The sequence below is a fragment of the Pseudophryne corroboree genome, chromosome 11, assembly GCF_028390025.1.
Source record: "Pseudophryne corroboree isolate aPseCor3 chromosome 11, aPseCor3.hap2, whole genome shotgun sequence".
NCBI classification, from domain to species: domain Eukaryota; kingdom Metazoa; phylum Chordata; class Amphibia; order Anura; family Myobatrachidae; genus Pseudophryne; species Pseudophryne corroboree.
Genome location: NC_086454.1, coordinates 98,637,845 through 98,650,534, shown reverse-complemented (window position 1 = coordinate 98,650,534; position 12,690 = coordinate 98,637,845). Strand labels below are relative to the sequence as shown.

At 47.1% G+C, this 12,690-nt stretch overlaps 1 protein-coding gene across 2 annotated transcripts in view; it reads left to right on the top strand.

Moving 5' to 3' along the window:
* The first annotated feature begins 397 nt into the window (after positions 1-397).
* NUP160 (nucleoporin 160) overlaps positions 398-12,690 on the top strand; it is a 129,038-nt gene continuing 116,745 nt past the window's right edge. Inside the window, exons 1-7 of one of the 2 annotated variants that reach the window (XM_063944657.1) lie at positions 398-637; positions 3,619-3,727; positions 6,737-6,947; positions 8,865-9,087; positions 9,193-9,268; positions 10,524-10,638; positions 10,760-10,918. In XM_063944657.1, the coding sequence (XP_063800727.1) occupies positions 541-637; positions 3,619-3,727; positions 6,737-6,947; positions 8,865-9,087; positions 9,193-9,268; positions 10,524-10,638; positions 10,760-10,918 (990 nt within the window). In that variant the 5' untranslated portion in view covers positions 398-540. The remainder of the gene's footprint in view (positions 638-3,618; positions 3,728-6,736; positions 6,948-8,864; positions 9,088-9,192; positions 9,269-10,523; positions 10,639-10,759; positions 10,919-12,690) is intronic. The other variant, XM_063944658.1, reaches the window with a different exon arrangement.

The window sequence follows — 12,690 nt, the reverse complement described above, 5'->3', positions numbered from 1 at the left end:
TTAAAGTAAAACATGAAACTTTTCAACTCTCTTCATTTAATAACAACCTTTTGAGGAAAAAATGGGTCAGGGCAAAGTAACTAATATTCAGCTGTTCTGCACGTACAATGACACTGGTGCCAACACTAAGCACAGTTTACTTGGAATTAACAATCCTGTCAGTGCTGCATGCTGACATTATGCCGTGTACTGCCAGCACTGCTAACTCTGATTGAATGGCAGCACTGCAGACGCTAGATCCAGAATGATACCATGTGCCAGTACTAAACATGGCTACCACAGCATACATAATACAGTCAGTGCCAGGGTTAAGCATGGTTGACTCGGAACGCATAGTACAATCCAGACTGCCAGTAATAATCATGGCCGCCTTACAATAAATGATAGAGTCAGTGCCAGCACTGAGCACGGTGGCCCTGGAGTCCTCCTACACTAGCACCTCCTGACACTTTCAGCACTGTGTCATTTTCAAGTGAAAGATTGGGCGGCAAGTCCCCATGCTCCGCCTTCCAGCGAGCACCGCGCCTCCCGGACGGGAACATGGCGGCCTCTGTGGTCCTGGAACGGAGCTTTACTGAGCTGAGCGGAGCAGAGAGGGAGATCAGGAGGAACGTCCGGGACCTCACCCTCAGCCCCGGTATGAGCCGTCACTAGGAGTCTGTCATTGCCGGCTTACTGCAGGGCTGATAAGAGGCTGCTACTGATCCGGCCTGTATGCCCCCAGCTTACCCCATGCATCCACACCGTGCCCTGCTTACCCAGCACTGCCATTCCATGCACTGCTTACCCAGCACTGCTGCTCCGTGCCCTGCTTACCCAGTACTGCCACACCGTGCCCTGCTTACCAAGCACTGCCATTCCATGCCCTGCTTACCCCGTACTTCCACACTGTGCCCTGCTTACCCAGCACTGCCGTTCCGTGCCCTGCTTACCCAGCACTGCCATTCCATGCACTGCTTACCAAGCACTGCCATTCCATGCCCTGCTTACCCAGCACTGCCGTTCCGTGCCCTGCTTACCCAGCACTGCCATTCCATGCACAGCTTACCCCGTACATCCACACTGTGCCCTGCTTACCCAGCACTGCCGTTCCGTTCCCTGCTTACCCAGCACTGCCGTTCCGTTCCCTGCTTACCCAGCATTGCTGCTGCGTGCCCTGCTTACCCAGCATTGCTGCTGCGTGCCCTGCTTACCCAGCATTGCTGCTGCGTGCCCTGCTTACCCAGCGCTGCCGCTGCGTGCCCTGCTTACCTCGCGCTGCAGCTGCGTGCCCTGCTTACCCCGTACGTCCACACCATGTCCTGCTTACCCCGTGTCCTGCTTACCCCGTACGTCCACACCGTGTACTGCTTACCCCGTACGTCCACATCGTGTCCTGCTTACCCCGTACGTCCACACCGTGCCCTCCCGCACATCCACACCGTGCCCTCCCGCACATCCACACCGTGCCCTCCCGCACATCCACACCGTGCCCTCCCGCACATCCACACCGTGCTCTGCTTGCCCTCCCGCACATCCACACCGTGCTCTGCTTGCCCTGCCGCACATCCACACCGTGCTCTGCTTGCCCTCCCACACATCCACACCGTGCCCTGTGACCATTTCCATGTTGACCTTTTGGCCCTGTCAACCTTTTTAGTGTAGATCTAATAATCCACACCCCATATATCTGTAGCAACATCGTTGTCCTTCACACACCTGTGTAGTACTGGGTTAAATATGTGACACCACACTGCCCTCAATCAAATTTCCCCGATTAGTATTTCATGCAGTCCCCACATCCCTCAGCCTTTCTAGTACGTTAAGGACTGATCTTCCTACTCTGTAATATGTTGCCAGATCTATCGTTAGGATATTAAAGAGAACACAGGTGTGGATGGGAAAATATTGTCACTTCCTGAGATGAAGATAATGGACAATGCCTCACTTTCATTAAAATTAACAAGGCAGCATATAAACTTTGATAGGTGTGCCTGTACCCCAAATAAACCTGTTAGGATATATGCACTCTCCAGTGCTCGTTAGGATATATGTGACCTCCAATGCTAGTTACTGGAGGAATGGTGGCTATTTGGGAACCTTTTTACAAACATTGTGGTGCAAAACATCCCTGGATCTTCCACCTGTATAGCCATTATCTGAAGCATAGAGGGTTTCACTTTCAATCTGACTTTTCCATTGCAGGGAACTTAAATGTGCAAAAGTGATCATAGCTCTCCAATATAGCTCTATAGGACATCTTCTTTATACCCCTTTCACATTGCAAAAATAACCTGACATATTGCTGGGTCGATACGGGTCAGTGTGCGATGTGAAAGGGGCCTTGGAGAATTCCCGGGTCGTCTGACCCGGTAATTCAACCCGGTAATAAGAAGGGTTATTCCCGGGTTGAATAACGAGTCAGTGGCAGTGTAAACGCGTTTAATACATAGGGAGAGGCGGCGCGGAGATGAGCTCATCTCCCAGCGCCACCTCCACTCACACTGCTATGGCAACCAACCCGGCATATTGCCAGGTCGGGAAGCCAGCGCAGAGGCTCCAATGCCGGATCCCACCCTGGAAGGACCCGTTTCCAATTCCCAGGCGGGATCCGGCATTGGAGATGTGAAAGGGGTATAAGGTGTCTATTGTAGAGCTGCTTCCAATAGGGGTCTGTGGTAGAGCCGCTTCCAATAGGTGGTCTATTGTAAAGCCGCTTCCAGTAGGTGTCTATTATAGAGCTGCTTCCAGTAAGGGTTTATGGTAGATCCTCTTCCAGTAGGGGTCTATGGTAGATCCTCTTCCAGTGGGGTGTCTATGGTAGATCTGTTCCAGTAGGGAGTCTATTGTAGAGCCGCTTCCAATAAGGGGGTCTATTGTAGAGCCGCTTCCAATAAGGGGGTCTATTGTAGAGCCGCTTCCAATAAGGGGGTCTATTGTAGAGCCGCTTCCAATAAGGGGGTCTATTGTAGAGCCGCTTCCAATAAGGGGGTCTATTGTAGAGCCGCTTCCAATAAGGAGGTCTATTGTAGAGCCGCTTCCAATAAGGAGGTCTATTGTAGAGCCGCTTCCAATAAGGGGGTCTATTGTAGAGCCGCTTCTAATAAGGTGGTCTACGTTAGAGCTGCTTCCAATAAGGGGGTCTATGTTAGAGCTGCTTCCAATAAGGGGGTCTAATGGAGCTGCTTCCAATAAGGGGGTCTACGTTAGAGCTGCTTCCAATAAGGGGGTCTAATGGAGCTGCTTCCAATAAGGGGGTCTAATGGAGCTGCTTCCAATAAGGGGGTCTAATGGAGCTGCTTCCAATAAGGGGGTCTAATGGAGCTGCTTCCAATAAGGGCGTCTAATGGAGCTGCTTCCAATAAGGGGGTCTAATGGAGCCGCTTCCAATAAGGGGGTCTAATGGAGCCGCTTCCAATAAGGGGGTCTAATGGAGCCGCTTCCAATAAGGGGGTCTAATGGAGCCGCTTCCAAAAAGGGGGTCTATTGCAGAGCCATTACAATCTATTGTCCAGTCCTTCATTAATCCAGATTGTCCCTGTGAGTATAATGTTTTAGATTATATCTTGCTGTTGAATTATTCTAACATATTGCTACTAACGTGTGTATTCTATAATAGAGGCTTGTTTCTCATTGTAGGTGTTAAGCCTGTGATTGGAGGCCCAAAATATAGTGAGAGCGCAGGGGGTTATTACTACAAAGAAAGCAGCAGTCTCTTGTCCGCTACAAGGAATCGGTTCTTACACTGGTGAGTGACAATAATACACTCATTATAACCTGGCTTCAGTAACTATTTACTATGCGTTGTTTCTTTCCAGGTCTCTGTTTCTGGCCTATTGACAGCCCGAAGGCTGGACATAGTCAGTGGTGGCCTTTCTGCTTTGATCTCTCTAAGGGCGGGATGTACTAAGCCTTGAAAAGTGATAATTTCACTGTGATAAAGTACCAGCCAATCGGTTCCTGTCATTTTTCAAACCCAGCCTGTAACATGGCAGTTAGGAGCTGATTGGCTGGTACTTTATCACAGTGAAATTATCACTTTTCTAAGCTTCCCGCCCTAAAAGTCTTCTATAATTGTGAATTAATGCTTGTATAACGGCTTGCATAGCCAGTCACTCATATTATTTCATTCTACGTTTTCTCCGGGTGTAGTATGGTATGCCGGTGGCCAGCATACCGGCACCGGGATCCCGACCGCCGGCATACCGACAGCAGGCTCGCTGCACTCGCTATGCTGTGGGCACGGTGGCGTGCCACGCTATGTATTCTCCTTCCAGGGGGGTCGTGGACCCCCAAGAGGGAGAATAGTTGTCGGTGTGTCGGGATTCCGGTGCCGGCGTACTGAGCGCCGGGATCCCAGCAGCCAGCATACTGAATACCACCCGTTTTCTCCTGCTGTGCTGTCGCATCTAATTACTTGCCCCTGACACATTCAGATCTATCTTCTAATTAGCAGCTTTTTGACCAATGACAAAAGCAATATATTCCCTGTGGTTGCAGGTGTGAGTTCTGTGCCTGATCTCCAGATAGTCAGTCCCTGATCAAACAAACAATAAATAAAAAAAAACCAGACTGAGTGAGATATCAGAACACTAATGAAGAAATTAATATTTAGTAAGGATAGAGCTAAATAAAACAACAAAATTAATAACCTAGTGGATTGGATCTGTAATATTAAAATTACCCCCCCCCCCCAAAAAAACTCAAAATTAATATAAAAAGCACATAAATTGGCATCAATATGTAGTATTCAAGTACTGGCTTTAGTTCATGTAGTAAAAGCTTGTACAATGGGGGTGATTCAGACCTGATCGTAGTTGTGCTAAATTTAGCACATCTATGAACAGCTTCCCTGACATTCGGGGGGACGCCCAGCAGAGGACTAGTCCGCTCCGCATGTCAGTCCCTGCCCTGTCGCACAAGTACAAAAGTATCGCACAGCGGCGATGCTTTTGTACTTCAGGAGTAGCTCCCAGCCAGCGCAGCTCCTGCACGCTGGAAGGGAACTACTCGTCGCTGCCCGGGTCGCAGCGGCTGCATGTGACTTCATGACGCCGCCGCGGCCTGCCCCCCCAACGGTCCGGGCACGCCTGCGTTTCCCGGACCACGCCCCCCTAAACGGCGGCCAAACGCCGGCGGCCCGCGGCCTCCCGCCTGGCGGCCGCCTCTTCCTATCGATCAGGCAGAGGCGATTGCAGAGCTACAACAGCCGTCGGCTGTCTGCCATACGCCGGCCCAAGCGCGGTTCAGACCTGATCGCTGCTGTGCGAAAATGCACAGCACCGATCTGGTCTGAATCAGCCACAATATACAATATTTATACCGAATAGTTATGTGTGGGAATCCTGTTTGTGCCTATGCAGCATCCATCATTATTTGTTCCCATGGAATATAGCGAGCATCAGTTATAGAATTCAAGAAGCACTTTAGTAAGTCAGGTCTTGGTGCTCTATTTGGGGTTGGCATTGTCTATCATTCTATATGCTACACCAGAGCAGTTTCAAGTGAAATAATTGTCTCCACCTGTGGTTCTTTTAAAATGTATCATACTCCTTTCACACCGCATAAATAACCCGGTATATTGCCAGGTCGACACGGGTCGCTAAGCAGTGTGAAAGGGTCACTACAGAAATCCCAGGTCGCCTGACCTGGTAATTCAACCCAGGTTATAAGAAGGGTTATTACCAGGTCAGGCGCAGTGTGAACGGATTACCTGTGTCGTTGCGACCTGGTACCCGTTCACTGCATAGGGAGGTGGCCCCCGGATGGCAACCCGACCCAGCACATTGCCGGGTCGGGATGCGGTGTGTAAGGTCAGACCCGGGAAGAACCCGTTTCCAATTCCTGGGTGGGACCAGGCATTGCGATCTGAAAGTGGTGTCGGTGAGTAGTGAATACAGCTGTGCACTTGCTAAGTGATCTGGAAAATGTGACCTGTGTGGGGTCCTGAGGACCGAGTTTGAGAACCACTGTCCTAGACCCAAAGGACATAATGTAGCCTTCCTGCTGGAAATTGAGGGACAGATATCACTGCTGACATCTCCATTTGTTTTATATAATAAATCTGTACTAAAACGTCACTATATGTTCATGGTGCTGCTACAGTCTTGGCCCAGTAGGTCTACAGTTTGATCTCCCCCAATAACATCTTGAAGCAGTGGCCCCTATGCTGTGTGCGGCATACAGGGCTGATCTGTCCATGTGCATTGCTATAGTATTTAGACTTCCTGCAAGACTCGTTGTTTAGAATCGCTTCATTGGTACATTTAGACCTAAGACTAATAACTAAGCTATTAGTCACATGTGTGTATCAGATGCTCTCAGTTCTCCATTCAGTTAAAATCGGTTTCGTCCTTGGAAAGTTCCAACCAAAAACATATGTAGCCTTCTCACTGATGTATGAGGCTCTCAGTGTTGCCTTGGATGAAGGAAAGGCAAGCCATGGGGAGATATAGGTTTGGCCTAGTTTACTTGAAGTGGGTTCAAATTATTTGAGGCTCCAATCAGAATTGGAACTGCAGGATTTTTTTTTTTTTTTTTGGACCCGTGAAATTTATCTCTGCAGTCCCCTGTCTCCAGCTTTTTCCCATCACAATAGAACAGGTGGTGACTGCTGCATTCTGATCCGGGTGTATTTGAGTCCAATCTTTAGACTGAGTGTTTCCTGTATATGAGTGATAATACTTCAATTCCTGGTCGAACATTTTCATGTCGTAAATTCACATTTTTCTGGCTTTACGTTCTTTCATTTCTCCAGGACTTCAAATGCTGACACGTTAGAACTGGTGGAAGAATCTTTGGACATCAATCTCCTAAATAATGCCGTCCGCCTCAAAATCATCAACTGCTCCATTATACCTGGTGGGGTCCACGTGTGTGAGACACAGAGTAACGTGATCATCTTGATCCTAACAAATCAGACGGTTCACCGGCTGGTCCTGCCTCACCCTTCATGCATGTACAGAAGTGTATGTATTGTGTTCAGATTCTGGGGGTCATTCCGAGTTGATTGCTAGCTGCCGTTGTTTGCAGCAATCAGGCTAAAAATCTGCATTTCTGAGCATGCGTATGCCCCGCAATGCGCACGCGCGTTGTACGGATACAAAGGCCGTTGTGGTTGTGCACAGGTTCTAGGGAAGTTTTCGGTCGCACTGACGGCCGCAAGAAGATTGACAGGAAGGGGGCGTTTCTGGGTGTCAACTGAGCGTTTTCAGGGAGTGTTTGCAAAAATGCAGGCGTGTCTGAAAAAACGCAGGCGTGGCTGGGCGGGTGTATGGCGTCAAATCCGGACACGAATAGGCTGAAGTGATCGCAAGCGCTGAGTAGGTTCAGAGCTACTCTGAAACTGCACAAACTGCTTTTGTAGAGCTCGGCTGCACAAGCGTTCGTACTTCTGCTAAGCTAAAATACACTCCCCAGTGGGTGACAGCATAGCGTTTGCACGGCTGCTAAAACTAGGTAGCGAGCGGTCAACTTGGTATGACCCCCTCTGCCACCTGTGTCTCTTCTGCTAGGCCGGTCTCCACGCCATGGTTATTTTGTCATGGGCTACTAGTCCAAAACTGCATTATTCAAGTTACTTGTGTTCAGATATCACCAATTACATCTCCTAGCCATGGGCCAAAAAGGCCTGTAGGTCGCACATGGTCGTTCTTTGAGTACCAGTCTTGCCAGAAAGGTCAAGCCCCAAATCACTACATGTAGTAGTAATAGTAACTTAATTAAAGGGTACTGAAATAAAATAAAATTGGAAAACCAAATTTAAGTAAACCTTTTTAATGCAAAAATGTGCGTATCGGCCAGAAAAATAAGAGTTTTTGTGATAAGGCAGTCACGGTTATGTACATCATTGGTTCCTAATTAGGTGCTGAAGGGCACTTTCAGGGGAGCCACGGGTTGGTGGTCCAGGACCAAATGAAATTATTTATAGTCAATATGATAGGCAGAACCAGAGCTGGTGGCTGCCAATCATATAATACAGTATGTGGACAACAAAAGAGCAGGCCTGTCCCCCACCACATAACTGACCCTAAATGTGATGGGTAAGCACAGTTTACTTTAATTTCATCGTGAAACTTTTGGCCTAAGGGTGCAGAGAAAAGAAAATGTTGATACTCCAGGAAGCCGTGATAAAAGAAAGTTTGGGAACCACTGGCTTAGCTGGACCATTACATTCCAATGTATACTCCGAATCCTCCACTTCTCTCAAAAAAGAAAAGGGGTTCTGTAATAGGGAATCATTGATTAGCATTGTTTTGATATGGTATTCGTACTGCATTCTTCACACACCAGATACAGCCATTACCTGGGCTGAGCATTGATCATGTGAAAGCAGTTTATTAATTTGCTAGGAACCAGGGACACCACACAGTGTATCACACACCTCGGTGATGTCACTAGTTTACAACAAATCAAGCCCTCTGAGCTCACCCCACAAGGTGGCTGTGGGGTGCATTCAATTGTAGTCAGAACTGCTGTCTTGTCGGAAAGATGTCGGTTTCCGACTGTTCCGACTTATTCAGTAGGCCTCCCGTTTTTCCGACCAGTCGTCAATTCCGACTTGTCGGAAAACATGTGGATCAGCCTCTGTACAGCACTGCGGAATATGTGTGCGCTATATAAATAACTGGTAATAATAATCAACTGTGGATCCACGTGTTTTGTCGGATTCGCAGCCAAATTAGACAGGTTTTAGCCCCGTTTCCGACAATGTCAATCCAACTTTAAACAAAAGTCAGATTTACATTGTCGAGAATTGAATACTTAAATGTCGGTTCCTTTAATATACCCCAGTGCCTATGTGACAGGTGCAACTTTCGTTTTCACAAATCCTATTATGAATGAATGAATATTGATAATTTAACATTGTTGTGTTTTTTTTATAGGATATCATTACAGAAAGTCATATGCAATCCATATTTACGGATATTGGGAAGATGAATTATAGAGATCCTTCTAACAGCTATGTGATCCCCCTGATGCCTGGGCGTGCACAGAATTCCAGCGCCTCCGCCGCCTGGCTCAGCAGTGAAGGAGAGGCACTTTTTGCATTCCCATCTAGCTCTGGTGGAATCCTTGTCGTCAAGATGCCGCCTTATGATGTGGACGGTAATATAACTTGGCATGTGTGGACGGTAATATAACTTGGCATACTATGCTGCTGTCGATGTGCTGTGGGTTGTAAATATGCATTCACAATGGCTGTTTCCTTAGGGGTTGTGACGACTGTGGAGCTGAAGGAAACCCGAGCTATGCAGATGCTAACTGGGTGGATACCCACCGCTATACGGTTAGTAGGAACTGTGTCCCTAACTTGTAAGCTGTGAAGAGTCCTCTCCCAAAACAACTTAATTTGTTTTCCTTTACTTCGCCTTGGGACATCTGGTAGGACGTTTTGTAGACCTTGCATTGAGATCTGTGCACTCTGCTGTATTCGCACCTGCCTGATCTTTCAGGACCTTTATGTACTATAATTGGCTAATTTAACGAACAGTCTTTAAAAGTTTAAATGTTTCTTGAACTTGTCACACCTGAAAATTTTGTAAGCATAGTTCTGTAAGGGGATGGAATTGCCTATGCGCAGCTGGATATACACCTGAGCCATCTACCAGCTGACCGAGCAAACGTTTTAGTATACACTTACCAATTGGCCGCTCAATATGTCTCTCCAGACGTCACAACTGCCCAGTTGTGATGTCACTGCCAGTGGTTCCTGCGACTGCGTTACAGGTTTGGTGGCAGATTGCTCGTACACCGGGGTAGATGTACAGATATATATCTGCATAATCTATTTGCGTTGGCTGTCATTCACAGGCTTATCGGCTGTACACGCAAGCCTATGCACTAACAATGGGGGTAATTCCAAGTTGATCGCAGCAGGACATTTTTTAGCAGTTGGGCAAAACCATGTGCACTGCAGGTGGGGCAGATATAACATTTGCAGAGACAGTTAGATTTGGGTGGGTTATTTTGTTTCTGTGCAGGGTAAATACTGGCTGTTTTATATTTACACTGCAAATGAGATTGCAGATTGAACACACCACACCCAAATCTAACTCTCTCTGCACATGTTATATCTGCCCCCCTGCAGTGCACATGGTTTTGCCCAACTGCTAAAAAAATTCCTGCTGCGAATTACCCCCAATATACATTGTCCATCGGCTGTACGAACGATTTGTCACATAGTGTGTAATCAGCGTTAATGATCTATTGAAGGCTACCGTTGCAGTTTACTTCTCACTCACAAATCTATAAGGAAACTTGCAGTTTTGGTACTTTTAAAGATTAGGCCTAATGATTTCTGATGCCCCTGTCATTATAGTGCAGAGGACAAAGAGTTAACACTACCAAGAGCTTTAAATTACAGATCCGAATGATCATTTAGGCTGTCCCTGCTTAATATTTGATGAGCTACGATTTGTTGAATTATTTTCAGCTGTTTTTTGGGTTTAGTAGCCTCTAATGGTAGAACATAGAATATGGACAGCATTAATGTACCATAAAGTGTTGTATCATTTGTACTACTGACTCTTTCTTGCCTGCAGAGGAGACCAGGGTTTACCCCATCATCCTGTAAGTCTGGCGGTTCACTGCCTTAAACATGACGCCTTCCTGTTCGCGTTGTGCCAGGATCATAAACTCCGCATGTGGTCTTACAAGGTAAATGCTCACTGTAGCCAACATCCAGTCTATAAATGTAATATGTCTATACCCTTTATTTTGTTTTATTGCTATTGGTGCTATTCACCGGTAACAATGAATCTGTTCTCGTCAATTTCAGGACCAAATGTGCCTGATGGTAGCAGACATGCTGCAGTTTGTGCCCGTTAGTAAGGAACTGCGCCAAACCCCGGGTATCGGCCACAAATTGAGACTGGCATTCTCTACGTCAATAGGACTTTACCTTGGGGTGTACTTGCACACACCCAGACAAGGACAGGTACATGTGTGTTATGTCTCTTTGATAGCTGCTAAGTAGTCCCTAGTTATTTTGTCTGTGTTTGGAATATGTTGGGCATAATAGGGGGGATCAGGTAAATAAATAGTATTGTAATGGATGCCAGTTCATACAGTAGTTCTTTCTTTTTTTTGAGAAAAAGTTTTTATTGAATTTTGAACTTTTAACAAGATATTCATAAGATATACATTACAGGTATCACACATTGGTACATATCGCATTCAACTGTCAAAGAGCAGTGGCAGAGTATCTATCTATGTACAATATCGAGTGAGTAAAGAATCAAACAGGCACGCATGCCAATGTATAGAAAGCTGTCAATAGATAGTGTAATACATTTGGTGTGTACCGTAGCTAAGGGCGAAGGAATATCTCTTAATGAAGCATTATAGCTTATAAAAGAAAAACAAAGAGTAAGTTTAAGATTAGAAGTAGAAGAGAAAAGAGGCAAGGAGGGGGAAGAGAAAAGAAGGGAGGGAGGATTGGGAAGGGAGGAATGGTCGGGCGGTCCCAGTCACCTGGGCAGTGCGTCAGATTATCCTCAGTTGGATAGGGTATTGTGATGGTTCCCATTATCTTATATGGTAGATAGTGGAGGTTCAGCACCGAAGTGTGACGTCCAGGGTGACCACGTATTGCTAAAATTATCAGGGGTGTCCCGGAGAACCGCTGTAATACGTTCCAATCTATAGGTTTGCCATATAGCATTAATGGTAGCAGGGGTCGTGGGGGGTGACAGAGATTTCCAGTTGGCCGCGATTTGGCATTTGGCCGTATTTAAAATATGCTTAATTAGCTTTTGTTGGTGGCGAGGGGTGTGAGGTATTGGGCGAGAGAGCAGGGAATAGAGAGGAGACATCGGGATCGTCAATCCGAGGACCTTAAAGATAAGTCTATGGACCCTAGTCCAATATCCCTTAATTTGCGGGCAGTTCCACCAAATATGCAGCAGGGTTCCGCGCTGGCCGCATTGACGCCAACAGTTATCCGAGCAGGAGGGGTAAATTGAATGGAGACGCGATGGTACCAGGTACCAACGGTAATATAGTTTGTAGGCATTTTCTTTAATTCGGACCGAAATGGAGCTCGTGGAAATTTCTTGCCTGATCTCAGACCACTCATCTGTCGTCAGGGTTTCACCTACCTCCCGCTCCCACGCTACTTCGTGGGGTTCCTTCGGGGGCGAGTTGTGAGCTAATAAGATTTGATATATAGTTGAGAGTAAGCCTTTAGTTGATCGGCAGGTACAGCAGAGGGATTCAAAGCTCGTTTTACCTCCCACGGGCGGTGTTCCAGAGATAGAGGCAAAAAAGTGGCGTATCTGCAAGAATTGATAAAAGGTTGAGCGTGGGAGCGAGAAACGGGATTGTAAGACGTCAAACGTGGGGAACGTATGTAGCGGGGCGATGTCTAGAAGGAAAAGTGAATTATGGCTGGTCCAGGACTCAAAAGCTAAGTGGTTCTCCCCTGGCGGGAATGCCGGGTTGTTCCACAGAGGGGTGAAAGGAGCGTAGCCGGTAAAGACGTGAGCAAAGGTCCCATATGGCAAGGGTGAATTTCACTGTGGGCAACAGCGAGGAAGCTGGGGGACGGCTATTCGGTCGACACCAGAGCAAGCTGTAGGGGGAATATCTGTGGAGTGTGGAAGTCTCTAGTTGCGTCCAGATTCTGTGTCCAGGATTATCGTGCCAAAGGACACATGTGGTTAAGTGAGCAGCTCTATAGTATTTAAGGAGGTCAGGAACTCCTAGACC